Consider the following 27,732-nt stretch of genomic DNA (forward strand, 5'->3'; position numbering starts at 1 on the left):
CCGCACGTTTCACCCAAGTTGAAATGGAGACTCTGGTAGCTAGTTATGTATCAGGCTAATGTTTAAAGCTTTCACTTGAGCAAAGTAACTGATATCACTGCTAAGTAATGTTAGCTAAGTTCACAGCATATTCCATAATAGCGCTGCCATACTGCATCACACTCAGTGCATTTCAGTCATTTCTCCAGCGAGTTTGATAGCTAGCAAAATAATCATAATTTTTTAAAAATAGCATGTGTAACGTACACGTACTGGAAAATTATTTACTAGGACTCACCTATCATGCGACTGGAAAGCGCAAACTCCGCCATTGTTGTTTTCCATCAAACACTCATTAAAACAGCACCCTACAGGTATGTTAGCCACTCATACCTATACAAATTTTGCCTCTACATTTTGCGACTCATTTTATTTCTCTATCTGATAAGAAAACTATTCAATCAGATAGTTATTTGTGGTGAATGAAATACAGTTACACTTTCAAGCACTTTGAAGCACAACATCTGAAATCCAAGCACCTTTCAAACCTTCAAAAGGCAACATTAAAATTCAAGCATTTTTCAAGGATTTCAAGCACACGTACGAACCCTGATAATAGTAATAAAAAAGGAGAGTAGGAAACAAATGGTGACCTTTGTCAAGATGGATTTGTTTACCAACAAACATTCACACTGTCGAAACCTGCGTCACGGTGACCTTCACACAGAGACGGAGCTGATGCCACTCATCTGTTCCCATCTTTGCGCCCTAAATCACTGGGACACCTCATTTCTGCTGTGCTGGGCGATGTACCGAGCCCTTTCTCTCTGCTGAACGTATTCATCTTCATTTAATCATTGTTAGCTGTAAGCAGGCAGCCCCAAACGATCCATTTCCCTAACAACATCTGAATGAAATTACCTCAGTGTGGCACTAATCTACACCTGAATATGTTGTGTGTGCTGTCTCACAGCATAAGTCTTAATTTTATCACATGCAAAGTAAGTGCCCTTTGTTTTCCCGCCTGATAAAGTCACGTGGTTTGCCGTGCCCCGCGAGCAGACTGCGTCCAGCTGTTTTAAGTTCAAAGGTTTAATAGTTAAGTGCAAAATCTCCTGATCAGTTTTATATAAATCGAGACAAAAATATTCTTTCTACATTGCGTGTGAAAGATGGAAAATAAAGGCGAAAAGATTGAAATAAATCAATAGAACAATGTATCTGGCCTGCTATTATTCTGTGCGAGCAATAGGTGGCAGTGTTGAGCTAAAACTGTTTATTATTACCGACCCGAGAGTACGTCTTAAAATATTCCAGTCTGTGACCGCTTATTATATCTGTTAGGGTACTCATTTCATTGCGGGTGCACTTCTTCTGTGTGTGTGATGAAATCATATAAACTCATTTTGGCCCGCTCTTCTTTGCAGCGTCGCTCATTCAGGTTTGTGGGCACAGCTCTCTTAACGTCCCACCACAACCTTGGTGGCTACAGGTAACATTTCTTTGTGGTTTGTTCAGATGCTCTTTTGTAAACTGAAACCGTGCTACCACGAGACTCAAAGAAGCAGTAGTTTTAATTCCATTAACTTTAACCTTTTAACACAGCCCTGTAGAGTCTGAGATGCAGCTCTTGGGTATTGTAGTTTCGCTGAACATGGTCTGACCTTGGGGTGAATTTGTTTGGATATTCACTCTTCACTCCTGGGATAACTGTGGTAACACATCTGAATGTTTACACCAGCAGACTGACAGATCTTCAGGGTTTTTATTTTTATTGAGGTGCTTGGTTAGCAAGCCCTGTGAAGACTTTATTTTTTTACACATTAAAAAAATGTAAATTTCCCTGTCAGGTGCTCTACCAGTGGCCTGGGAGCTTGAGGGTCCTGCGCAGTATCTTTGCTATTCCTAGGACTGCGCTCCTCTGGACAGAGATCTCGGATGTTGTTCCTGGGATCTGCTGGAGCCACTCGCCCAGCTTGGTAGTCACATTTTCACCTTCCCGGCCATACTCTGCACAGATGTTCAAGTATACTTGGTCATGATGTTCATTCTATGTCCTGTCTGCTAGCATCTTACACCCTGCTGTTACGTGCTGGATTGTCTCAGGGGCATCTTTACACAGCCTGCACCTGAGGTCTTGCCTGGTGTGGAAAACCCCAGTCTCCATGGATCTTGTGTTGATGGCTTGCTCCTATAACACACTACCACAACTCTGTGTTAGCTGGTTCCACACAAGGACCCAGTACATTCAAATCTTTTAATGCTGCCGACTGTTTTTGGCATTTTGCTACAAGCATTCGCACCACTGTCCATGTACATGTCACAAACTGCTCTATTTATATCTATATTATATGCCCATGTCTTACTATATTTGCAATACTGCCTCTATTGTACATACCTTTGATTTTTATATCGTCTCTTGAATGTCCTTTCAATGTCTTTCCATTCAACTGTATGTTCTGTACAATCAGCAAATTTACTATTAAAAACAAACAAAAAAGCTTTCTAAGTTACGCTCACACATATTCATTTCTTTTTAAATGACTTGTTCCAGAATCAGATCATGACGAAAAGTGATTATCAGTGCTCAGACACAAGCAGCACTCTCTAGTTTCTATATTAATCCATTCAAGTTTTTCATGTGGTTTGACCTGAAACTAGTTTATAATTATCTGCCTTCAGGTATAGTTCAGATAAATGTGAAACAGGATGTTTAACAGAGGGCTTAATTGTCTGCACAAATTCATTTTGTATCACATACTTTGCTCTCCTGCTCAGGTAGAAGGTTATGGTGGAGACAGACATCCACTCAGCTCTTTGTCTGTCTCCCCTTATACAATCGCGAAGAAACAATTAATAATGAAGCCTCACTGCTGCGCTGACTGCCTTTCAAATGCATGCACATACAGCAGACTTTTGTGAGCCAGCTTTGGTCCTTCCACACAAACTATTCGTCACCACAGCAGCAAGGTCTCTGCAGCGACAAGCAGCTTGTTCCGGCCCTTTTCCCCTTGAGGGCATCAACAACAAAGCCTGCCTTCATGTTCAAAGCCGCGCCGCGCCTCTGTGACGGCACAAATGTTTATGGTTTGAATTAGCTCGTAACGTAGCAGTAAGTAAAGAAACAAGAGAGGGCTGCTGTGGGCCTGTAATTACCGTCTCTGTCTGCTTCTGAAGACAGTATGAAATTATCCACCGCAGACAAGGAATTCCCCACACTGAAGGAAATGTTAATAAAGGGCTTTAAGTACATTTCATGCGAGCAAATCTCGTTTAACTACAAAACTCAGCTAACTGTGATTCATAATGTTGATTTGTTCCGATGTTTGAATAATTATGCACAGTCAAGAAATAAAGATGCAGTTTGTCATGTAAGATTAGTTCCACCCAGCCTCAGTTTCTTTCGTACTTAGCACATAGGCTCACGTATCACCACAAGATATATATTTTATTTTCGAAACAACAATAATACACAGAAATATAAAGCATCACATCAACTCTTCATAAGCAGAGAAAAATAAAAGGGTTTTGTACAAGACATCTAAAAAGACCAATTCAGAGCACAGAAGCAGAAATCACAACTAATAATAGCGATTACAGGGTGAGATTTAAACAAAGGGGATAAAAAAACAAACAAAACTAAACTAAACACAAGCAGAATGTATAAAAATGACAAATTTGCTTTAAAAATAATCCCTACCGGGTAAATACAATGACTATGAGCCCATCAGAATCAGGACTACTGCATTCGAGGACACTAGAAGCTCTACAAAGAGCTGGCTCGTCTCAGATTGGTAGATGCTACTGTTTCTGAAACCATCCCACTAAAGTTTGCAGGTTTAAAAGTCATCATCATTCCAAAGAGATCAAAATCTACCAGCGTTGATGGTAAACTCTCGGGCCTTTGTTGTTTACTCTTCAGTCCCTAAAATGTTAAAGACTAGCACCACTGGGCTGCTGTTAACATCAAGAGCCTGGACAATGTAAATAAGCACAGTACAAAGATTTAAAATATTTTTCATGCTCACCCACTGAGTCTTTGTCTAGTGTTAGAGAACAAGAAGGAAATGGTTCCACTTCCATCACAGTGGGTGGCTGAAAGGAAACGGGACTAAAGCTTTGACTGTCTTTCTATTTCTGCCATCGCTTTTCCCAACATTTGTTTTTCTTCAGTTTTTGATCTTTTTTTCTTCTTCTGTTTCCAAAACGATCAACATTATAAAGGCTAATGGCCACATTATTAAAACACACGTATATACTATATGTACAGGCCTAAAAAGAAAAGACAAAAAAAAAGAAAAAGGGAATTTTGAGAAGCTATTGGTATTTACATGCCTCTTATTTATCTCAACAAGTCCCTTTGTTAAAAGCTGTGCTTTGTACTTAAACTGTCTTATCCTCACAGATTATTAAGAAAATATATATATATATTTAAAGGGCTACTACCCCCCCCAGACCTGCCAGCAGTTATTTTCCACTGTATCATGTTACAAACCTAATTGATAGCAAAATAGACTAAAAAGTCTCAAAGGTCATACATCTCCTCTTTTCATTGGTTTCTGTATATTATTCTGTTTTTTTTTTGTTCTTTTACAGTCCTGAGTGCACAAAGTCAGCATGGCTAATTTTAAGACCAATATTATGTATGGCTGAGAATATCAGCGAAAGCAAAGGCATCCCTTTGCTCCCCTTGCACTTCAAAGCGTTCTGCAGATACATAAACAAGTCTGTTCAATCTGCTGTTCAAAGGGGACCTTTTATATTTTTGTTATACACACGTACCTTTACAGTGCTGCATGCTGTTATTAAACATGGCCATTACTTCAGATCCTGTAATAGCACACAATAGGTAATCTCAAGCAGAAAGCTCTTAAGCGCCTCCTATTCAAACCTTCAGTTTGCAAAGGTCAGCCAATCAGAAGAAAGGTGACCTCGAGAGTAGAGGAGGTAACAGTCTGCTCCTGACAAAGCATAACCAGAGCTGCTGGATGCAGGATCAGAGTGACAAAAATGAGGATTATTTTGACCACTGAGCTCAACAATAAAAACCTGGAAGCAGAAATAAGCATAACCGGTCCCCTTTAACAATGCAGAAATGTACAGTATGTGAGATGTTTTCAAGTCTGCATGTGTGACACACTACAATATAAATTGGCAAAGCTTCCAGAAATGAGTGCAGAATACATTTCACTGATAAAGCACCACCTCAGCTGCTGCAACAACACTTTACCGGAGAATCAACATTTTATAAAAGTGCACCACCCTGAATGATCCCACATGTGAGATATGTAACTGTGATTCAGGTAGTAGTTCAAATCAGCACTTGATTAAGAACCACCTGAATGGCAGCAAGTTTGACTGAAGCTTTGCTTTCCTTTGTTTCCGTTTGAAGTTTGACTGTGAAGCTAAAACATCCTGTTATTCACCCAGACAGAAATATATTCCCATTCCTTCACGCTGTATTTTTTATAAATGTTGGTTGACTATTCCCACTATACAATTCTTTTTCAAGCCATCTGACTGGGTCACATTTTCATAAAGTATTAAATGCCCAAAAACAGAAACAAAATCATGTAAAATGCATTTAACATGCACATACACATGCATTACAAATTCAAAAGTAATGGTTAAAAATTAAATCTTTTTTTAAAATGTTTTTTTGGATCAGCCGTTTTCTTTAACATCTGTACAAAACAGGTAAAAACTATGAGACTAATGTTTAAACAAACACGACCAGACAGGAAGAAGCTCGTGTAGCAATAACTTCAGTCCTTTAGGTAACAAAGGATAATTACAGACGTCAAATTTAGAGATCCTTCTAACATTTAACTGTTTTAATGCACTCGGCCCCTTTCAAAACAGACAAGTAAATAAAAAGTGCTACTGACAGCTGGTGGGGAGGAAGAACAAAGTAACAGTGGCTGAATGAGGGGGTTCGTCATCTTTCAGTACTTGTGTAGCCGTTCTCGTCCGTGTGCAGTTTGTGTGTTTCTAGTCATTGACAGGAAATGAGCAGGTGAATGGTCTCCCTAAGAGACGCTGGAGCAGCGGAGACTCGGGGAGCCCATTTGTGTGAGCACCTTGTCCAGCCACTGCAGGGGCCCGTTCAAGTGCAGCTCGATCCAGCAGGGGGTGCTGGTCACTGTCTGTCGCCTGGGAGAGACCAAAGAGGCACAAAGGGATGTGAGGTAAACAGACACAGCTGTTAAAGAGTGTGGGCAAACTTACAAAGTCACATTGCTCTGCTTTCATTACAGTGTTGATGTAAGACAGACAACTTTCACAGCTTCTTTGAGTTACACTTTAACACACTGTGTCACTAAAGATAGAATGCAAAAATTCTACTGACTGAAAAACCAACAACGGCAACTATTGATTTTGACCTCTTAAGATATGTATTTGTAGTTCTAATCAATGACACATACTTCTTGAATTTGTACAGTTCAAATAAAGAAATCATTTGGAAGACTTGCAGCAACTGCAAAAAAAAACCTAAAACTACAAAATGATGCAGTTTCTTAAGCTTTTTCTTTAGTTTTTTTTTCTCACTAAAGACAAAAAAGGGGCCATAACATTTTTTCCTTTACTGCTTTTCTCACAGCAGAGAGAAGTGAACAGACACAAGGGACTAAAGAGTTAAACAGACACAGCCAACAATGGAAACAGGCAGTGAGAGTGAGGTGAAGGTGGAGGTAGAGAAGGAGGGCCTGGCTACTCCAGTAACCTGAATCCTGTGTTTAAGTGTCTCCACATGTGAGCATTTGGTCTGGACAGGACTGCTTAGCAGTCACTCCCAGCTCAAAGGTTTCTCCCTTGTGGAAACCGCCTGAGCACGGCCAACTTTCAGCCAATCATCTGCTTGCCTTTAATTCCATCTCTTCCTTTCTTACTATCAGTGAGTCAGACTGTGTGGAAAAAGGGGAGGGAATGGAAGAGGGAAAGTCTGACATCTCTTTTTGACACACCACATGTGTGTTTGCTTAAAAATAGTCTGGTTTGCCAACTGGGGCCCGTTTCTATAGACGAGAGCTCTGTGACATCATTGACCGGATTCACCAGTGTGTGCACATGCCAGCGAGCGGGGGCGGGTGGATTGTGGGATGTAATTCACAGTCTGTTTGTGTCTATTGTCTTCGTTTACATGCAGACCTCGTATGGATTTTACACTGCTACACTGTTGCAGAAACAGGAGACGAGAAAGTGGCTAGCATTAACTCAGAGCTGCAGCTTACCTGTACTCGGCTCCCCAGCCCTTCACAAAGCTCATGCGGATGGTGCACATCCTGGTGAGCTGGTACACAGCCTCGAAGCCCTGGTTTACTGACTGTGCGAGCAGTGCAGCAAACTCCTGGTTGTTGAAGATCTTTAGGTTACATCCTGATGAGAACAACAAACAATAGATCAATTAGAGGTGCTAGAAAAAAAAAAAATCAAGATGAAGCTGATCTCTAGCTTCTACAAAACAAACAATTAAAATTTATCTTACATGAGAGTAGTCAAACTAACATTATTAATCTGATGGCTTTCCACACAGACTTGTGTTAAAAGTGGAGAAATATCTTTCGTGGTCCTACCGAATCAGATTGCAGTGACTTGGATGAAAACAGCCAAATTAAAGGAATGTGTACTTGAATGCGTCACTGACTCAACTAAATGCTGCAATGATTGTATAAACATCTTGTTTCAGACAACAAACTGTTAACATTTACAGATGTGCTTGGGGAAAGCTTTTAACAATCCAAACCGATTATGTGGTAAAAATAAAGAGACCAGTGAGGAAAGGAAAAACACCTTATTTTTAACCCGACCACAGTTTAGCCAAAGGAGACATTGACAGGCTGGCTGGTGATGAGGTACGCGATGTGTTGTAGCCTCATTTGATGATTGAGCCTCAGGGAATCATTTCTGAATCATCAATCAATTTGTTTTTGTGTATATTGGCCTCTGCCTCTCTTTGGAAAACTGAATGGAATCATATAGCACTTCAATCCCAAATTACTTTACATTCAACCATTTACACACACACACACACACACACACACACACACACACACACACACACACACACACACACACACACACACACACGTACGTTTTGGGGATCGAACTGCCAATTCTGTGAAAAGTAAACTTTGGTCTTTCTCTATTGCACTGTCTTCCGTCCTACTCATTTGTCTTACTCCCTTTCCCTGTCCTGTATGTCTCTCGATGCTCCCAGTGTTAGCTGGACACATACCTGGAGGGATCTTGCAGACTGTAGCAGGATGCCAACCATAACGTTGATTACAGTTGGGGCTCTGGACAAAGATTGCACTGTCACTGAGACATTCTGCAAACACTTCTCCACCAATGTAATACAGTCTTACGCCACGCCCTTGAGGTAAAGAGTGAGAGGCAGAGAGCCGAAACAAGTCAGCAACAACAATAATTAAAAGTACAATGTTGAATAACAGGTCTAAAGCAATACGTAATCATGTTTGTTAATAAGCCAATAGTCTTTCAAGAAATCAAGTGAATAAAAGTGTTCTGAGAAGGCAAAGGAGATATTATCCAAATGGAGTCATAAGGCCTACCAATGTGTCTGCGTGTCAGCTCCACAGCTGCGTTGCGGTTGACATTGGACAGAAGACCCAGGCAGAATCTCTCTGAGTTGGACGGGTCCGTAAAGCCGTCCACTGTCAGCGAGGGCTGCGAGGCGTGGAAGGTCTCCCCGACTCGCTGATTCAGCTCATAGTAAGAAATAGAGCACCAGAAGGCCGGCTCACAATACGTCACTGGCTGGAGGTCTGAGACAGAGGAGGACCCCAAAAAGGAAAGAACTGAGTTCAATACTGTTGCTAATACAGTGCAGAACAATTAAACTAATGCAATGTTTGAATGTATTCTCAAAGTCAAAGTAGTAGAATAGTAAGACAGAAATCACAGAATTAATAGACAGAAAATTATTCAGATGGTAAAGAAAACATACATTAAGAGCAGTGATAACAAAGAAGAGGCAAATATATGGAGAAAAGGGCTGAGAGGCTGCAGACAGAGGAAAAAAAAAAAGAGAAAACCAACAAAAACACGGAGAGAGCCTGCGTCACAAAATGTCAAACCCATACACTGTTTCCCAGAAGCTTTAACCAGACAAAATGTGGAAACTCAACCCTCACTTGAAGGATTCTGCAGCCCAGTTGGACTTGTCCATGGTACTCTTCAGTAAATTCAACTGTTTCTGGTAATTTGCTCCTTTTTGTCCCCCTCTACCAGCTGAGAAACATTCTGTCCTTTGCTTTGAAGTCCAGAACACAACCGGACAGCACTGCCAAATGAAACTGTTGTTGCTTTATTATTTCACCAACTGCGTTCCAGCCAAGCCTCCTGGCGCTTTTCCGTCTTGATAGAATAAACCTAGGATATTGTTATTGATGTTAGTGTGGGCTGCGTGGTGTCTTGACCTGTTCAAAAGTTCACATGGTGAGCGGGGAACACAAAGGCTTCTTTCATCATCTGGTTTCCTCTTACAGAAATGAGTTAAACCAAACAGAGAATTCCCACTGGGGAGATACGCTGCTGAAACATTTGTTTGCAAATCAAGGCAGACAAACAGAAAAGTACACAAACAGACACACGCATTTCTTACCCAAGTTATTGTGTGTGGGTGAAACTGGGTTAGGTGACAGATTTGGGGAGCTTGTGTCCATGCTATGAGTCATCTGGTGATCACTGGTTTCTCCATCCTCACTGAGGTAGCCTGGTGGAGGTGTTTCTGAGACAAGCAAAGACACAAACACTCACTCATACTGAAATGTTGGTGGCCCCTGATCACTAACCAAGCATTGTTGCTGCACTGAGGGAAAAATAACAGATAGAGATGAGGAATGAGAGTAGCCCAAAAGTACTTGTATTTAATAATTTGATTAAATCCAGTATGTGTTACTACTATTATTACAGTTGGCCTGCTGTGCTTTAATTATTCTGAAGTACAACATAATTAACGACGCAAAGAGTGACCGTACAATCACCTACACAGAACTTCCTAAATAGTGAGAAGGTTCTAGTCGGTGAGTGAATGAGTGAAAGTGTTTAAAATTTAATAATCGTTAACCTGTTGAAAAACAGCTTATGTAAGTAAATCCCTTCCTAAATTCATAGTCAAAAGGCCATTTTCTCAATTCTCTCACAATACATCAGAACTCGACTTTTGAACAGAAAAGCCAAAAGAAAAGTAAATCAAAAGGATCAATAACACTTCAACAGCTACCGGTTGACAATAAACATACAGCCACATTATAAATGTGGCTGTATGTTTATTTATAATGTTAAAAGCTTAATCTTGAAACAGAAACACCAAACTTATTGTACATTGTGGCCCACATGAAGCACGCTTTGACCTTATGTGGGCCAGTCATGCAGCTGCCCGATCTCTCCATATAAAGAGAAGGGGAGGCCCTAAACAGTATGAAAAAGTGTAAAAAGTATGAAAATGCAGTTAGGAAGTCCAATGTTTGTGCCCTTCTTCACATATTCCAAGCTTTCCATAGGACCAGATTGGAGTCTTTGTCAGGCCAATTCTGACCCCACGTCCTATGTTTGATGGTCCTGTCCTGGGACGATGTTGTAAAAGCTTTTCATCCAACTCAAGATTCAAAAGGAAAATTATAGTAAAACTAGTTTAATTACACACACACACACACACACACACACACACACACACACACACACACACCTTTGCAATCACAAACTAGGTAGGTCTCTTCCAAGAGCTGTACTTCCGCCTTTTTTGTGACAAACAACCCACAAGCGTGCACCATCATCCTCATATTTTAAGTACTTTACTACTACTCCTTCTCTGTTACAGTCAGTTTTCACCAAACTCTTCAGTACAGCATAAACAGCCCACCTTACAAACTAGTTCTCACAAAGCATAAACCATAAGGAGGTACTTTGTGTGAGTCATGCTAGGAGGCACGCTGGTACCTGGTATATAGTTGCTCTGGGGCTCGATGCCAGCAGGGAAGTTGGTGTTTTCAGGGATTGAATGGCTGTAGTCATCCAGAGGTGGGAACTCAGTGGGGATTTCTGTGTGTCTGGGGACCAGCACTGGTGGGAGTACTGCATAACAAACACACAGAAAGTATTTTTCTCAGAATATAGTAATAAAGCAATGACTGATTTCATGTATGGATAAAGTAAATATTTATTGGAACAGAAATTAATAAACCGTTGATCAGCTGATAAGAGGAAAGGTGTTTCACAAACCCTGTGGATACAAATAAACCTATAAAAACATCCAGTGGGAGAAAAAAACAAAACAAAAAAACAAAACCTATTCCACTAACCAAGACCCATTAGAACACACTGGAAATGTACGTAACTATTTTCTTCAAACAACACAACAGTGAACAAAGAAAGAACTCTGTTTGTCCGAGCTGTCATACCTGGTGTCTCTACTCTCTGATAGTGGTATGGGTTGACACACACTTCATCCTTCTTCGTGTGGAAGGCGTACTCGCACAGCTCCACCGCCCGCAGCTCGTGGTGGGACTGCAGGTCGGGCCAGCGCCACAGACGGCAGTAGATGACGTGGGGCAGACCTTTTCTGTGGGAAACTTGAAGACGGCCATCCAAAGATCTGTAAATACACGAAGAGGAAGAAGCATAAGTTTGAGACATTTGGTTTGACTTTCCAGTTATCCACCGCTTTTTTTTTTTTCTTTTTGTGTAGGCTTATATTGTTTTCTGCTGCGTGTCAGAGTGTGTGTTGTGACTAAAATGAGAGGGAAGTGTGCCTGGGCACGACCTTATACTTGCCAGCAGAAAAATATCTGAAACCTCCAACTGAAAACAGAAAATAGAATAGTTACTAAAAAGAAGAACTGCTGAATTTGTTTCTTGATAGCATCTGGCTCTGATGTCATTTTTCTGAAAGGGCTATGTCGGTACTACCACTCTGAGGCTGGTTACGGTTTGATCCACCTGTCCCTTCCCCTGCTGTGACCTTTTGTTTATAAAAACAAATTCATGAACCTAAAATTAAATATTCTCATCCATTGTTGTCATCAAGTAGTAATTGTGTGACACCGCTCCTTTTGATTAATTGTTACAGTATTTTTGGTACTTGATGATATCCAAATTATGGGTATACAGTCTTTGCCTTGACAGTCCTGAACAACTAAAATATATTTCTTCTTTTTTTAAACTGGTTTTCAAGCAAAAATTCACTGTACGCTGCTCTGTCCTCTAAATGTTATCAAATGCTGGATTTGGTGCTCACTACTGTGCTATGCAACTACTTCCCCATGACGAGGGTCCCAGCTGTTAGTGCAGAGGCAATATGAGGTCATGTCTAATAATAAACAATCGGCAATGACATTACAGTATGTTTAAAAGGAATTTCATTGTGTTGTATAACATCTGCACTCATCTGGCATGCTTCTGGCAGGATGATGATTTAGGCCGGCAGATAGTAATGAGCGACAGTTTGACATTGTGGACTGTCATAATAAGGTTAAAGGCTGTAATCTTGGAGCACAATAACCCTTGACAGAGGGGAAAAAAACAAACAAACAAAAAAACCTCCAAAACAAAACTAAAAAACCCTGCACAACATCTTACGCAAGAGGCAGCAGTCACATACGTCCCCTCATTTTCTGTGTCCCACCCACTCACTCTCTCACACAGAGTAAGGGTCAAAGGCTTAAGATAAAGCCCTTTAGAAGGACAAATATGACTCTCTAAATAAAAACAAGGCCACGCCCAACTGCGGAAAGCTCAGTTGAGCCTCATCTAGGTCAACCACGGCACATCGGGCAAGTGAATGGTGTATGGTGTGATGTGGTGTGTATTGGCAGATACCCAAAACCAAGATACTGGTATCATACTGGAACTGGGAAAGCAACGACAGAAGCTTTTATTGTTTCCCATGCAGAAGTCGAGAGCTATGAAACGAAGCAAATGTCTGATCAAATAACTTCTAAAACTTTATTTTTAAAAAGTGTTGAGAATTAAACATAGAAAATTACAAAGACCTGGCAATTTAAACAGCAAACAAAGATCTCTGGGTTACTATGCAAATTGAATAGAAAACCATTTGTTCAATATTGCTTTCTGAATATACCAGTTTTCATTTAGTCAACAAGATCTATAGTGGGTGACTCCACAGTGCACTGTTTAACACCCAACATGTAAAAGATCCCCTTTTTGGAGGAATCTATCCCCGGCAGGATTGTGACCAGAAAAGCATCCGGTGTAAAGATCTGCCAATTCAAGTGTGCTGGAGCAACCCCTGAACAAGAGAGCAGCTGAAAGAACCTGTTTATCAAAGCTATATAGCAATCTATAGTAATGTTAAGCCAGATTTTGCATAATCTTGATTCTATGGGGGTCTGCTTGCAAACACAGTTCCTCTTTTCTTTTGCGGTTTTCCTGTGTTGGCATTTATTGTCATGACTTATTGTGGCTGCTTCCTTTTACCATACTGCATAAAGCCACGCATCAAGAAGTCACTTAGACTGCTGTTAGACCTCTATTAAACAACTTAACCACGCACCCTCATTCAATAAACAACTTGGGAAAAACTTAATGTTACACAGAGCTTATGCTGAAATAGTGAATCACTGTAAATTAACCAACAGTGATGATGACATGAAGGAAATGCATGGAAAGTGCATCTACAAGGAAACCACATTCACATGTAGGCACGTGAATGTGACATTTTTCACTGTGGATGTGTTGAATCGTGAGAGAGGGCTGATGTGATGTCACTGGTATGTCTGCTACTGGGTGGGTGGGACTGTGTGGGCTCAGACAGACATACAAAATCTACTGGTCATTTGGTGCCCTACTTACTGTCCCCGTTTCCATTCAGTTTTGTTTGGGTTTTTTTAAATAAGAAAATAGTTATAATGTATAATAATATATCAGCCACAGTAATAACTTCAACCAGGAAAAGGGTATATGACTTTATACTGCAGTAATTACAAGAGACATCACCTATGTATAGGCAGGCATTAACTAATAGTCAGTTGAAGTTATTTGATTTATAGTATATATGTGCTGAACAATGTCTCAGTGACATGGACATTGTGAGTCCATGGACACGGTTTATAAACAGTTACAAAAGCAACAGTTTATAAACCAGAAAGAAAAAAGGAGTGAAGTAATAAAAGTCAGGACAAGAAGAAAATGTCAAGCAGGCTTTTAGTCATTACTGAGAGACATAATGAAAAACTTAGAATTAAACTATGAGCTGGCATGCTATGTCTTTTGTGAAAAAACACTAGTGCTCACATCTGGCCAATAAGCATGCCGAACATTTTCAGGCGGTCTGTAGTGACACATTTTGGTTTGCTTGGAGTCCACTTGGAATTTTCTTGTGTGAAAACAAACCAAATCATAAGGAAAAGCTACAAGTTCACAAACTCATCAACTGATTAAAACCAGAGTAAACAAACTATAGCTGTGAAAACACCCTTAATATAACTTTTAACACTGGCTTCTACTCTATATTTAAAGTGCGCATGGCTTTTGGTGTAGGAATAACACTTTTTTATGGCTCTACGTCATCCTGATTTAGCACCCTGAAGTTAAAAGGCTGGATGATACAATGTTGTATAAACTAACCAGTTTTATTTAGACGTGTAACATAGATTTTCCTACTGCTATAGACAGTGCAATTGCTGATTTGTGTTGAGATGATGATCTTGTGGTTGTTACATGTGCCACTAAATAACTTTTCTCCCAGCACTGACCACCAGTAGGAGGCATCCTACCAGAGGCCCATACCACCTCAACTGGGTTCTTTTAATGTGGAGGAGCAGCTGTTTTACGCTGAGCCGAATGACCGAGCTCTTCAATGGGTCACTAAGGGAGAGCCCTGCCACCTTTAAAGGACACCCATTTCTGAAGCTTGGATCCACGACCTTGTTCTTTCAGTTACTAAGAGCTTGTGACCACAGTTGAGGCATAGACTGACCAGTAAATCAACAGGTTCATTTTTATGCTCATCTTTCTCTTCACCATAACGAAACTGATACAGCATCGCTCCAATCTTTCTGTCAATCTCAAGCACCACTCTCCCCTCTTTTGTGAACAAGACCCTAAGATACCCCAACTCCTCCATCTGTAGTAGTAACTCATCCCTGACCTGGAGTGGGCACATATGTACTAGAAATGTGTAATCACAACTTACATTCACAGAGGCCGGAGAAAGAGATTCATATTGAACTCTCCTCTGCTCAATAAGACACAGGGCAAATCAGCCTGGATAACCAGGACAATTATCTCCCACCTAGGCCCGAGACCTCTCATTTAAAAATGCACGATTTGTTGACAGGAGCCTCAACACCTCCCAACCAAGAACTGAAATCAGATGCAGATCAAAGTTTGTGCCAAGTCCATCCTGGTCTAAGTTGACCTCCTACTCAAGCATACTCAGGCACTGGGGAATTTTTTTTCCTAATACAGAAGCTACAACTGTTTAGTTAGTAACTGAAATGTATGAACCTACTACTGCTGCCAGCTGTTTTACAAATACATACAAATACACCTCAAAGAAAAATGAAGCAAGAGATTTAAAAGAGTAATACTAAACCATATCTGGCAGTAGTTGTGAGTTGATGCTGTTTCACTTGTCAAGTTTCTGCCCACCTACACTGCCAGTCAAAAGCTTTGATTACTGCTTTGCACACTCTTGGCATTCTCTCGATGTGCTTCATGAGGTAGTCACCTGAAATGGCTGATTGGTTCTGGCCATAACAGGGATTCTTGCACTTGTCAAATAGGGCTGTCAGCTGTTTACCAACCTGACTTCTGCACAACACACAACTGATGTTCCCAACTCCATTAAGAAGGCAAGAAATTCCACAAATAAACCCTGACAAGGCACACCTGTGAAGTGAAAACCCATTTCAGGTGACTACATCATGAAGGTCATTGAGAGTCCGCCAAAGGTTTGCAGCACTGTCAACAAAGCAAAGGGCTGCTACTTTGAAGATATAAAATATACGGCATTTTTAGAGTTAATCAATTTTTTCTTTGCTACATAATTCCATATATCTTGCTTCATACATTTGGTGTCTTTAGTACGCATCTATAATGTAGAAACTAATAAAAATAAATAAAAAAAACATTAAATGAGAAGGCGTGTCCAGACTTTTGACTGATAGTGTATATCCACTAATCACGTTAGTTTGCATCAATCTTTGCTACCCATCAACAACATTAACTGAGACTTGATGCCCTCTTGCTGTTACAGGCTGTAAATTAAGAAATAAACTCCCCAGTGTTTTTTCTCTTTGCCACAAACAGTCTATGCAGAGCTGCACCTCAGCCAAACACCACACTCACCACATCATTATAGTCCATTACATCATAAATGATTATATCTATGTCTAACATCAATTTCCACATAAAAGAAAGTAATTTCTTTGTCACCTGATCTGCTGTTTAATTACCAAATTAATCAGTGAATTACTTATATGGGCACAGCTCTCACTATCTCTATTACTACACCAGAGAGTTTATCACCCAGTTTCTGCATGAAGAGTAAGTCAGATAGGTTATACATGTGGGAGAGCACCAAATCACAGTCAGTGTACTTCAAACTGTGATGAATCATTTAGTCCACGATAGCTACTGAGCTCAACTCTGTGGTTCTCAACCCTTTCGCTTCTTCTAAACCCGGAACAAAAAGCTCACATTCCACAGTTTTTATATAAATTATTAACAATAAACAAGGGATCCAGGTTGAATTTTACTTGAACAAAGGTCAGCGAATAGGATCAGCAAACTCTTCTTTAGCAGATGAACAACTGAGGGTAAACAAGCATTAGATCATTACTCTGCACTGCTGACAGGCAAGGTCAACTAACTCTCCTACAAAGGTGTTTGTATGATTTAAACGTAAACCAACGCTATCAGCAACAGACAGTATTGCGTATGAGACAAGTCAAGACACATTATATCCTGCTCAATGAGAGTGACTCACTTCAGAGATTTACGATGGCCCACTGAATGAGACAAATGAGAAACCCTGCTCTGACAGCAAAAACCACTCCTGTGAAACCATCAAGCCTCAGTTTGTTGTTTAGTGGCAGTAGTAGCTCTATTTAAACAGCCAACCTCAGATATTGAAGAAAAAAAAAATGATCTGGACCTCAAAATACTCCAGACATGAGGCAGGAGGTAGCTGAGGGGAGAATAATCATGACCCCAAATTCCCAGCTGGGCTGACCTCTGCGTGTGTGTTCCAAACTGAAGATCTGAAGTCCATGGGTGGGGCCTTCAAGACTTTATACAGGACATTTTTCACTCTTCAGCTTCTCTCTACAGGATCAGAAACTAATCAAATCAGCACTGACTGATTTTATCTACAAAACCAAAATGTGAATTGAAAAAGTGAACATGGGCACTTAAAATGAATGAATAGCATTATTGACAGTGAATGCATCCAAAGCTAGGGGAGTCACATTTAACAATATATCACAACATAATTCTATTTTTACAGTATATCCAATACCATAATGCTATAAACCAGGGGTAGGCAACGCCAGGCCTCGAGTGCCGGTGTCCTGCAGGTTTTAGATCTCACCCTGTGTCAACACACCTGAATCAAATGATTAGTTCATTACCAGCCCCCTGGAGAACTTCAAGACATGTTGAGGAGGTAATTTAGCCATTTGAATCAGCTGTGTTTGATCAAGGACACATCTAAAACCTGCAGGACACCGGCACTTGAGGCCTGGAGTTGCCTACCCCTGAAAAGCCATGATTGATTGGCCTGGTTATCAAGTTCTAGCTCTACAGGTTAATTTGACCTTAAATTTTAAATAAAATGTTGTTAAAAATGGCTAAGATTTCTTAAATCTATCAACTACATTAAGTATTAGATAACTCTTTTTAAAAAATCAAATAAAACCAGTGGGTGTATATTTTGCTGTTACATAACATAATCAAGAAAATCCTCAAATCAGGTTTCTATTGAAGGAAGTACAATGAAAAAATTATAATGGATTTTTGGTTCTTTAAAAAAAAAAAAAAAAACCATTGGCTGTGTAATAATTCAATTATCTAAAAAGAAAACTAAATTCAGCTGAAAGTTAACTTCAGAGGGGGAGCATTTCCTTCAGCAAGGCCAATCCTGGAGCACAAAATTTAAAATAAAGTGATTCAGATCCATATGTATTCTTCCTTTGCCTACAGTTCGCCTGCCCCAAATATTGCCCCATGAAATCTGGGGCAATATTTGTATTTTTTCATGCAAGCTGATGTTGATCTCAGAATATAGACCGGAACTGATGTCTAAAAATAAAGGGATAAATAGGTATAGATTTTTGCCAGAGGGGTAAATGTGTCAACATCATTTTGGCTCATGATCCAAAGCTGAGACTGAACATGAGCTTTACATCCATCCAGCATGTATGTTTGCGTGAATGGTAGAGCTCCACAGATGGACACACGTATAGAGAAATGTAAGAACAGAAGGGATATAAAATAATTAAGGTAACTTTACATTTGAAGTATGCATTAATTTAGCATTTGCCAGTGTAGCAAAAGTAGTGAAATAAAAAAAAAATATAAGCAGATGTTAGTGGCTGTGAAGGTTAGTACATACATAAATTTTGAATATGTGCGCTTTTGGCTGACTCAGACAGAGCAGATTGAGCTTCACTAAGCTGGGGAAGGGGGAGGGGGCAAAACAAACACCCTGAGGCATACCCAGTTACGCTCAGAGACACAAACATATACACTGTGTGTGTGTCCAGGCTGGCAACAGTCCGAGAAGTGTTGAACACACACACGCCTTCCTTGTGGGCTTAACATGGACTTTTTTTACTCTCTTACTGAAAGCCTTACCTCGCTAAGAAGATGCCAGCACATACAGTTAGAAACTGAAGGCCTTGGAGAAAAAATTGTTCTCATCCAATGCTGGTTATTAACTATGTAACTAAACTTGCATGTTTAACTTTAAAAGTAGAATATTTTCACCATTTTAAGGTGCCTGCAAACACATCACAAAGATCAGGATCAGTCACAGTCTGTCCTTTAAAAGCATGCAAGGGTAGAGGACAAAGTGGGTGATGGATAAAGAAAGGAGGGCTGCAGCTGCACAACAGGTCTGCCAGACCATCTCAACAGCTCAGGGTAGCTCAGAGTGTCTGTGACTGAACCCCTAAACCCCCCCTTTCCTTCTCCTCCGTCTGTCCCACTATCCTGATCTCACAGCCTCCATTGCAGTGCTGAGTGCGGGATGAGGGCGGTGGGGGTGAGGGGCTATTGGGCTGATATGGCCTTTGTGCCTTTCATAAAGTCTGTGGCCAGTCTGTTGAACCCCGACCAACAGGGCTACAATCTGGTGACATTTAGCAGAGGCTGGTGCCTTCCAACAACAACAACAACAACATGTAAAGAGACAAATCATTCACCAATTCTACCTTCGGTTAGACACGACTAACTCAGCAGTCTGTGACCTTTAAATAATTTTTTGTTAGCCCTGTGATGAAGCGAAAAATTGTTTAATTTGCTTTTCCCTGTAGTAGCTGTTTCTGTGCAAGCGTCATCACAGATTAATCCTTCACTATCCCAACAGTTTAAGGATCTGAAACTGCAGAATCACACAGAGTCAACAACATAACACAACTGGGAAAATAAAGTTGGTTACAATCTGGACTGTCTCTGCAACCAACCTCTTTGTAAAGTCTCTTTGTCTTCCTTGGCCAATGCCAGCCGATACGAGGGAGAATGCAGCATTATCTTTTAGATAACTGAAAGAAAATTAAATAATCCACGAAGGATCATCCAGAATAACAAATTTCTAAATTGCTAGTTCACCCGAAACTCTGGCTGATTGGGACCCACACCCAGTTTCACACCTTGGCTCAGACGATTAGATGATCATCAGGGGGTCCTTTGTCCCTCTGTGGGGGGATACTCCCACTAGGTTTATATCTGGGACTCTCCACCATTTGACCTTAGAACTGAAGAAGCTTCTCGGATGAGAGGTGAAACATCTTCAAGTAACTTAAAGAAGTCCAGACGCTTTTCTTTGCAAGCTCCTTTGACTACGATGACCTGGATGACTGAGAACCTTCACAGACATATTGCTAGTTCACTAATATACTTGTTTGAACTACAAGCCCACATGTGCACAATGGTATTCCTTGAGAGTGTGGTTACTAATGTCCTGAAAAACTTATGCCAACTGCTAAAAATACAGCTCACAACATGACCGGGGCAGGCAATATTATAAAGTAAGAAAAGCAGCGATTCTGGATCACTGTAGAGTTTGGAAGAGAAGTTCATGTATAACTGAGATGCCCAGTTTCTCTGCCACCATCTCCACATCAGCAATAATGCAACAACCTCCAGTGTTCACATGGAAGATATTTCAAATTTGGACTGGGATAATTAAGTCCCAATCCCTCCAGTAGTGGATATGCTCTAATCATCCAGATAAACACAATATATGCAACCATGTGAACTGTGTCGACATTAGAGGTATTGCAACACTTCTGCAAAAAGTTTTCCTTATTTTACTTTACATATCCTGATATCATCTGACCCTACTTGCCACATAATACTTTCTGTGGTTGGTTAATCTATTCTGGTTTGCTAAAACAACTGTCAGCTGCAAATTTAAAAAAAAAAACTACAGAAACAGTTCCCTTTCAGTCGATTCACTCGGTACAACACATAAGTATGGGATATCACGCCCTCGCGTGTCCTGGCTGAAGAAACCTTTATTCACGCCTTTACGGCAGATGACGTGTGATGACACGCGCAAGGCCCCGCCCGCACATATAGCCGCTGCCATCACCGTCATCCCTCAGTTCTTACGCTCTTCACCTCGCTGAGAACACCTCTGCTGAGTTGGGCTAGCTAGCTACTGCTAGTTAGCTCCGTTGTCTGCCAACTTGAACCTAGCTTAACTGCCCCTGTTGGTGTTAGCCTCCACCGCCCAGCTGGTGCGTAGGCTGCCCGCGGAGCGCTATTTTCAAGTTTTTCTTGTGCAGCGTTTCGCTTTGCGTTTTGGGACTGGACTCCAAACCGAAGCGAGCAAAGCAGAAATCTTCTGTTCGCCCCTGTCCTCAGGGATGTGGTTTCTCTTTGCACGACAGCGACCAGCACGATGCCTGCCCTGTCTGCCTGGGGATCGTCCACGCTAGGAGAGCGTTGACGGAGCCCGAAGCTTGTGCGTTTTGTCGCCAGCTCCGACGCTCGACCCTGGAAAGACGGGTGACGTTTGTGGAAAGAGTGCTGGGACGCTCGGCTGTCGCACGGCATGACCCTCTTCTTTCCGAGTCTGGAGCCCCGGCTTCGTCCGAGTCCGAAGACGAAAATTTTCAGGTCGATGTCCCCGCGATTAGCTGGGCTGACCACATGGAATACGTTGACGGGTTAGCCGATGACGGACCGGAACCATGCAGGAGCGCTGACGGGCTTCAGCCTGGGTTGAAGCCCGCCAGCGCTCCCCAGGAAGACGATGACGTGCTGGACATCGGCCTGGACATCCATGGTTTGTCGGAGGATGAGCAGGAGAGCTCATTGTCGACCCAATATGCCGCCGCTGCTGCGCCGGTCGGCCACGATGACACCTCTCTTTTCTCCCTGTTTCGCCGTGCCGCTGAGAAGCTGCAGGTGGACTGGCCCTCTCCTCCACCAGCTCGGAAGCCGTCGCGGTTTGCGGGTTTTTTCCTTCCACCGGAGCCCGCAACGGCCAAAAACTGCCTCCCCATGTTCCCAGACTTTCTCTGCGAGCTAACAGCGTCATGGGACAAACCTCTGTCTACCCGCGTCACTGTGCCCGGCTATGGACAGTACATGGAATTGGACGGCGCCGAGGGAGCTGGTTTAGCTAACCCACCCCCTATGGAGCCGTCTCTGGCTGCTTATCTGGCCCCGTCCCATAACCATGGTGTCGGTGGCCCCGCAACTCTGCCGTCCAAGCACTGCAGATTCTCGGCCTCGCAGCTGGAGAAGATTTATCGGGCTCAGGCCGGCACCGCTCGAGCCATGAGCTCCGTCACCATGCTCCAGACGTACCAAGCAATGTGCCTGGCGGAGCTTGGATCGCTGGTTCCGGAGGACAGCCCGCTGTCACCTCTTCTTAACGAGGTTAGAGTCACCACGGATTACATCCTCCGTGCGTCTCGCTGTGCAGCGCTCTCCCTGGGCAGAGGGATGGCTTCGACAGTGGTGGCGCAGAGGCACCTGTGGCTGACCCTCTCCGACGTCCCTGATAGAGACAGAGCTGTGTATCTGGACGCACCAGTGTCTGCGGCTGGGTTATTCGGACATTCACTTGAAGCCATTCAGGCTAGATTCGATCTGAGGAAGAAGCAGACGGAAGCTCTGCGCGACATCATCCCCAGACGCCAGCCCCAGCCCAAGCCCACTGCTAGCTCTCACAGGCCCGCCGCTCCTCTGACAGCTGGCAAGAGACCGGCGCCCACTGCTGGAGTGGGAGGGCCGCCGGCGAGAGCACGTACTCCGGCCCGAGCTCCACGCCAGTCGGCCTGGGGCAAAGGCCCTCCCCCGGGCCCCCGACGGGACCCGACGCCCAGGAGGAAGAAGCCTCAGCCCTCCTAGCTGTGATTGCGAGTGGGGAAGGGATCCGGCAGCAGGGAGACGCTGCTCTTACCCCTCTGTTGCCGCACAAGAGGTGCCGCTTAAGTTCTGTTCAGGTTGTCAGCCCCAGAAGGCGCTGCACTTCCCTATCGCGGTCTCCCAAGCACATAACCCCTGCACACGGTTCAGATGTGTTGAATGTTCAAGCGACCACATCGAGTGTTCCCGCTGTTTTTCATTGTTATGCCCCGGAAAAGGTGCACCCAACAAAATGTATAAATGTACATGTTCCCATGTTGCAATCAATAAAGAGTGTTGTTTACTCTCAAACAATCTCAAATGCTCAACCTGCAGGCGAAATGAGCCAGGTCAGGCAGGGGATGCAGTCCCCTGCAGACACACTGGGGGGCGACGGCGCCCCGCCGTCAGTGCTGCAGGCCAGCCGGCTGGCTGCTCACTTCCCTCAGTGGCGCGCTTGCGCCCCCTCTCCGTGGGTGCTGCAAACCGTTGCCATGGGTTACCGGTTGCAGTTCCGGGTCAAGCCGCCTCGTTTCCAAAGAGTCGTGAACACGATTGTCAACCCCGAGGCAGCCTTGGTACTCAGAGAGGAAATACAGGCGCTATTACAGAAGAGAGCAATACGGGTGGTCCCCGCTTCGGAGACGGACAAAGGTTGGTACAGCCGTTATTTTGTCATTCCGAAGAAAGGGGGAGGGCTTCGTCCCATCCTCGACCTGCGAGTCTTGAACACGTACCTGCGAACGTACAGGTTCAAGATGCTAACACTCAGACAGCTCCTGAGTGCAGTCGGCCCGGGAGATTGGTTTGCGACAATCGATCTAACAGATGCTTATTTTCATGTCGCTATACACCCGAAACACAGGCAGTTTCTGAGGTTTGCATTCGAGGGCGTAGCCTACGAATACCTAGTGCTGCCGTTCGGGCTGTCGCTCGCTCCCCGCACCTTTACGAAATGTGCCGAGGCAGCGCTAGCGCCCCTCAGGAAGAGGGGCATCCGCATCTTGGCCTACCTGGACGACTGGGCTCTCGTGGCTTGCTCCAGAGAACAGGCGGAGACGCAGCTGTCGCGGGTTCTGTCACACATTCAGACACTGGGGTTCTCTGTGAACTTTCAGGAGAGCTCGCTAATCCCAGGTCAACAGATCGCTTTTCTCGGTCTGGAAATATGCTCTCTTTCCAGCCGCGCACGGTTGTCAGAGCACAGAGTGGCCGCGTTTCATCGCTGCCTCGCTCAATTTCAGCTGGGACGCAGACTGCGTTTCCAGACGATATTGCGCTTGTTGGGCATGATGGCATCTATGATCGCCGTAGTGCCGCTTGGGCTGTTGAAAATGAGAGCGTTTCAACGCTGGACTCTCTCTCACCGTTTGTGTGCTTCGCGTCACCTCCGGAGGAGGCTGCCGGTAACTGCGTCTTGCATGCTAGCTCTCCGTCCTTGGAGGGAGCCCGGGCTACTGCACCAGGGCTCTCGGATTGGGAGGGTGTTGTTTCGCAAGGTGGTGTCCACAGATGCTTCCCTAAGTGGGTGGGGAGCGCTGTGCGAGGGTGCGTCAGTGAGAGGGATCTGGTCCGCGGCTCAGCGCCAGCTGCACATCAACCACTTAGAGCTGTTAGCAGTGTTCTTAGCTCTAAAGCGTTTCCGTCCAGTCCTGCAGGGCCAGCATGTCTTAGTCAGGACGGACAATTCAACAGTGGTGTCTTATATAAACAGGCAGGGAGGAACACGCTCTCTTCCCCTGTTGCAGCTGTCTCGCTCTCTGCTGTTATGGTGCAGTGTTCATTTTCTGACTCTAAGAGCCACCCATGTCCCGGGCCACCTGAACCTGGGGCCGGACCTTCTCTCCAGGGGGGGTCCTCTGGTGAGAGAATGGAGGTTACACCCTTCAATAGTGGCTCAGATTTGGGATCTATTTGGCGAGGCGCAAATAGATCTTTTTGCTTCCAGGGTGAATGCTCACTGCCCCCTGTACTTCTCCATAATCGACCACGATGCACCCTTGGGCTTGGACGCGCTAGCGCACCAATGGCCAGACGTGCTCCTGTATGCATTTCCCCCAGTGGAAATGATATCTCCAATTCTGGAGAGGGTGCGTCGGCATTCCCTCTCTCTGATCCTGGTGGCCCCTTGGTGGCCCGCGAAGTCGTGGTATGCAGAAATAATCAGCCTGCTTGCAGCAAGTCCTTGGCAGCTTCCTCTCCGCAGGGATCTCCTCTCTCAGGCGGGGGGGGGAGTGTTTCATCCGCGCCCGGATCTGTGGCACCTTCATGCTTACCTGCTGAGAGGTTAAACTTGGTTGTTAAGGGTCTGCCACCTAGTGTGGTAGCGACGATTCAGAGCGCCAGGGCCTCGTCTACTAGAGGCTTGTACGCTTACAAATGGCGAGCCTTCGAGCGATGGTGCCAGGACCGCCACACTCTCCCATTTCAGTGCTCTATTGTGGATGTTTTGACATTCCTGCAGGAGCTGTTGGATAAAGGCCTTTCGTTTTCGACGATCAAGGTTTATTTAGCGGCTATATCTGCTTGTCATATCGGTTTTGACGGGGTGACACCAGGTGCGCATCCCCTCGCCGTGCGTTTTCTGAAAGGGGTTCGCCGGCTGAGGCCCGTGCTTAAGTCCAGTGTCCCGGCTTGGGACTTGTCTTTGGTGCTGGAGGCCCTTTGTGGCCCTCCGTTTGAACCCGTTGAGTCGGTAGATATGAAACTTCTTTCATATAAGACCGCATTACTTCTCGCTTTGGCCTCGGCGAAGCGAGTGGGGGACCTTCATGCGCTGTCTGTGCATCCTGCCTGCACACAGTTTTCTCCTGATGGCCGCAAGGTCGTATTGCGTCCGAATGCCGCCTATCTTCCCAAGGTCATGCCTGCATCTTATAGTTCAATGGAGTTTGAGTTGCTGAGCTTTTGCTCCCCTCCTTTTGAATCTGAGGAGCAGAGGAGGGTGCATTCTCTTTGTCCGGTGCGTGCGCTACGCACCTACATTGAGCGCACTCGGGATGTGCGTTTGTGTGACCAGTTGTTTGTCTGCTTCGCTAATCCGAATAGAGGTAGAGCTCTGTCCAGACAGAGGCTGTCCTACTGGATTGTAGAAGCTATCTCGCTGGCATACAGCACCGGAGGTTTTGCGTTGCCCCACGGGGTGGGAGCTCATTCCACCAGGGGGATGGCGACCTCATGGGCTCTTTTTAGAGGGGTGCCTGTGGCTGATATTTGTGCAGCGGCTAATTGGGCGTCGCCGCACACTTTTGTGCGGTTTTATCGGTTGGACGTTACAGCCCCTTCGGTGGCTCATGCTGTCCTTTCTGCTGGGTCTACCACTCACTAAGGAGGTGGTGGTCCCGTTCCGGTTCGGTGGCTGCTCTGCGGGGCGTGTATATAGGTCCCATACTTATGTGTTGTACCGAGTGAATCGACTGAAAGGGAACGGTTAGTTATGTCTATAACTTCTGTTCCCTGAAGGAGAGGAACGAGGTACAACACAGGGTGGCCCAACTCAGCAGTTGGCTCGGTGAAGAGCGGCTATCGAACTGAGGGATGACGGTGATGGCAGCGGCGGGGCCTTGCGCGTGTCATCACACGTCATCTGCCGTAAAGGCGTGAATAAAGGTTTCTTCAGCCAGGACACGCGAGGGCGTGATATCCCATACTTATGTGTTGTACCTCGTTCCTCTCCTTCAGGGAACAGAAGTTATAGACATAACTAACCGATTTCACCATGGTTTTTTTTTTTGTTTTTTTTAAATCAAGACTAAATCTGTTATTAACCTCTGTCTCCCTTCCACAGCATGTCTTTTATCCTGTCTTCCTTCTCTCACCCCAACCGGTCGCAGCAGATGGCCGCCCCTCCCTGAGCCTGGTTCTGCCGGAGGTTTCTTCCTGTTAAAAGGGAGTTTTTCCTTCCCACTGTTGCCAAAGTGCTTGCTCATAGGGGGTCATATGATTGTTGGGTTTTTCTCTGCATCTATGAAGCGCCTTGAGGCGACTTATGTTGTGATTTGGCGCTATATAAATAAAATTGAATTGAATTAAATAGTGTACTTAGTACAGCTGAAATAATAATTTTTTAGTCAACAAATAGAAATGTGTTAGCTAACTAATTTCATAGCTGACCAGTTATTTCAGTTTCAAGCTAAGTCTCTGAACATTCATGGGTTGTAAAGTCTGGTAACTTTCATGTTTTGCAAAGTGGTTTGAGCTACAAAACAAGACATTTTATAGCCTAAACAATTAAGTGAACAATCAGAAATTGCTGTAAATGACCTTTTTCTTGAGTTGAGTTTGTCTTCATCCAAATGCTTTAGTTTACATACATTTAATCACTGATGTCTAAACATATATGGACTTGCAGCAGTCCAGCAGTGATGAGGCTCGGGCGGAAAAACACACAAAGACACACACCAACCTCCCACTCTCTCTGGAAAAGCCATCAGACTTCTCTATTTCTAACAAAGGTGGAGGAAGGAGGAAAGGAGGGGGTGTCTGGCCCATAGGTGATATCATAGGGCTGAAGTGTGCTGGGACCAGTGAAGGAGGGCCTAAAGTGAAATACAAAACCAGCAGACAAACGACTGGCAGGGCTAGACGACAAATAACAGTCTGGACTCCAAAAATCTGGGGAGACAATGGAGGACTGGGAGCCATTAGTTTTACTGCAAACAGTCAATGAGCAGAGCAGTATGTCTCTCTCTTTCTGAAGCATGATGATGAATTACAGAGAATATTCCAGATGCAAGTCATCAATAAATTTCTCTCTACAGTCTAGTTGCATTTTTTCGTAGGGAAGGGCAGAGTGTAGGCTGGTTTACCTCTCATGAAAAATTAATGTTTATTCTTAAAAACATACCCCCATGCTGTGTCAGCCTGATATCCCTCAAAGAGAAATTTCCACTATAAAAAAAATTCACAAATTTCACAACTGACCTTAACTTGTTGATTCTTCAGTGGCAAAAATCCAAATGATGATATAATTAAAGCTCAGAACTGGGTAACTAAGATAAATTAAGGTCATTACGGTGCATGTGTGTGCCGTGAACCCTGGATGCTTTCCTCGCCAAAGTTAGAAACCTGTGTGCTCGAATTCATACATGTCAGAATTGTTTAAAAGATGCTGGATATTTGTCTGTTATCCTGACTGCTTATTCTTTATTAGGCTTTCGATTAGAATTCATTGTAAGATGGCGA

The 27,732-nt window shown here is 43.7% G+C and overlaps 1 protein-coding gene and 1 long non-coding RNA gene across 2 annotated transcripts in view; one reads left to right on the top strand and one right to left on the bottom strand.

Annotated features, from left to right (window-relative positions):
- Positions 1-473: 473 nt before the first annotated feature.
- Positions 474-2,467, top strand: LOC308398348. The gene is made up of 3 exons (XR_013971931.1): positions 474-1,471; positions 1,830-1,958; positions 2,048-2,467. It is a non-coding gene; the product is annotated as an uncharacterized lncRNA (long non-coding RNA).
- Positions 2,468-3,413: 946 nt separating this feature from the next.
- smad3a (SMAD family member 3a) overlaps positions 3,414-27,732 on the bottom strand; it is a 36,304-nt gene continuing 11,985 nt past the window's right edge. Inside the window, exons 2-8 of the mRNA XM_080884270.1 lie at positions 11,403-11,596; positions 10,942-11,076; positions 9,605-9,730; positions 8,553-8,765; positions 8,216-8,353; positions 7,212-7,356; positions 3,414-6,132 (exon numbers count right to left, since the gene is read on the bottom strand). Of these exons, the coding sequence (XP_080740396.1) occupies positions 6,009-6,132; positions 7,212-7,356; positions 8,216-8,353; positions 8,553-8,765; positions 9,605-9,730; positions 10,942-11,076; positions 11,403-11,596 (1,075 nt within the window). The 3' untranslated portion in view covers positions 3,414-6,008. The remainder of the gene's footprint in view (positions 6,133-7,211; positions 7,357-8,215; positions 8,354-8,552; positions 8,766-9,604; positions 9,731-10,941; positions 11,077-11,402; positions 11,597-27,732) is intronic.

This window comes from Rhamphochromis sp. 'chilingali' (genome assembly GCF_963969265.1).
Source record: "Rhamphochromis sp. 'chilingali' genome assembly, chromosome: 6".
Lineage (NCBI taxonomy): Eukaryota > Metazoa > Chordata > Actinopteri > Cichliformes > Cichlidae > Rhamphochromis > Rhamphochromis sp. 'chilingali'.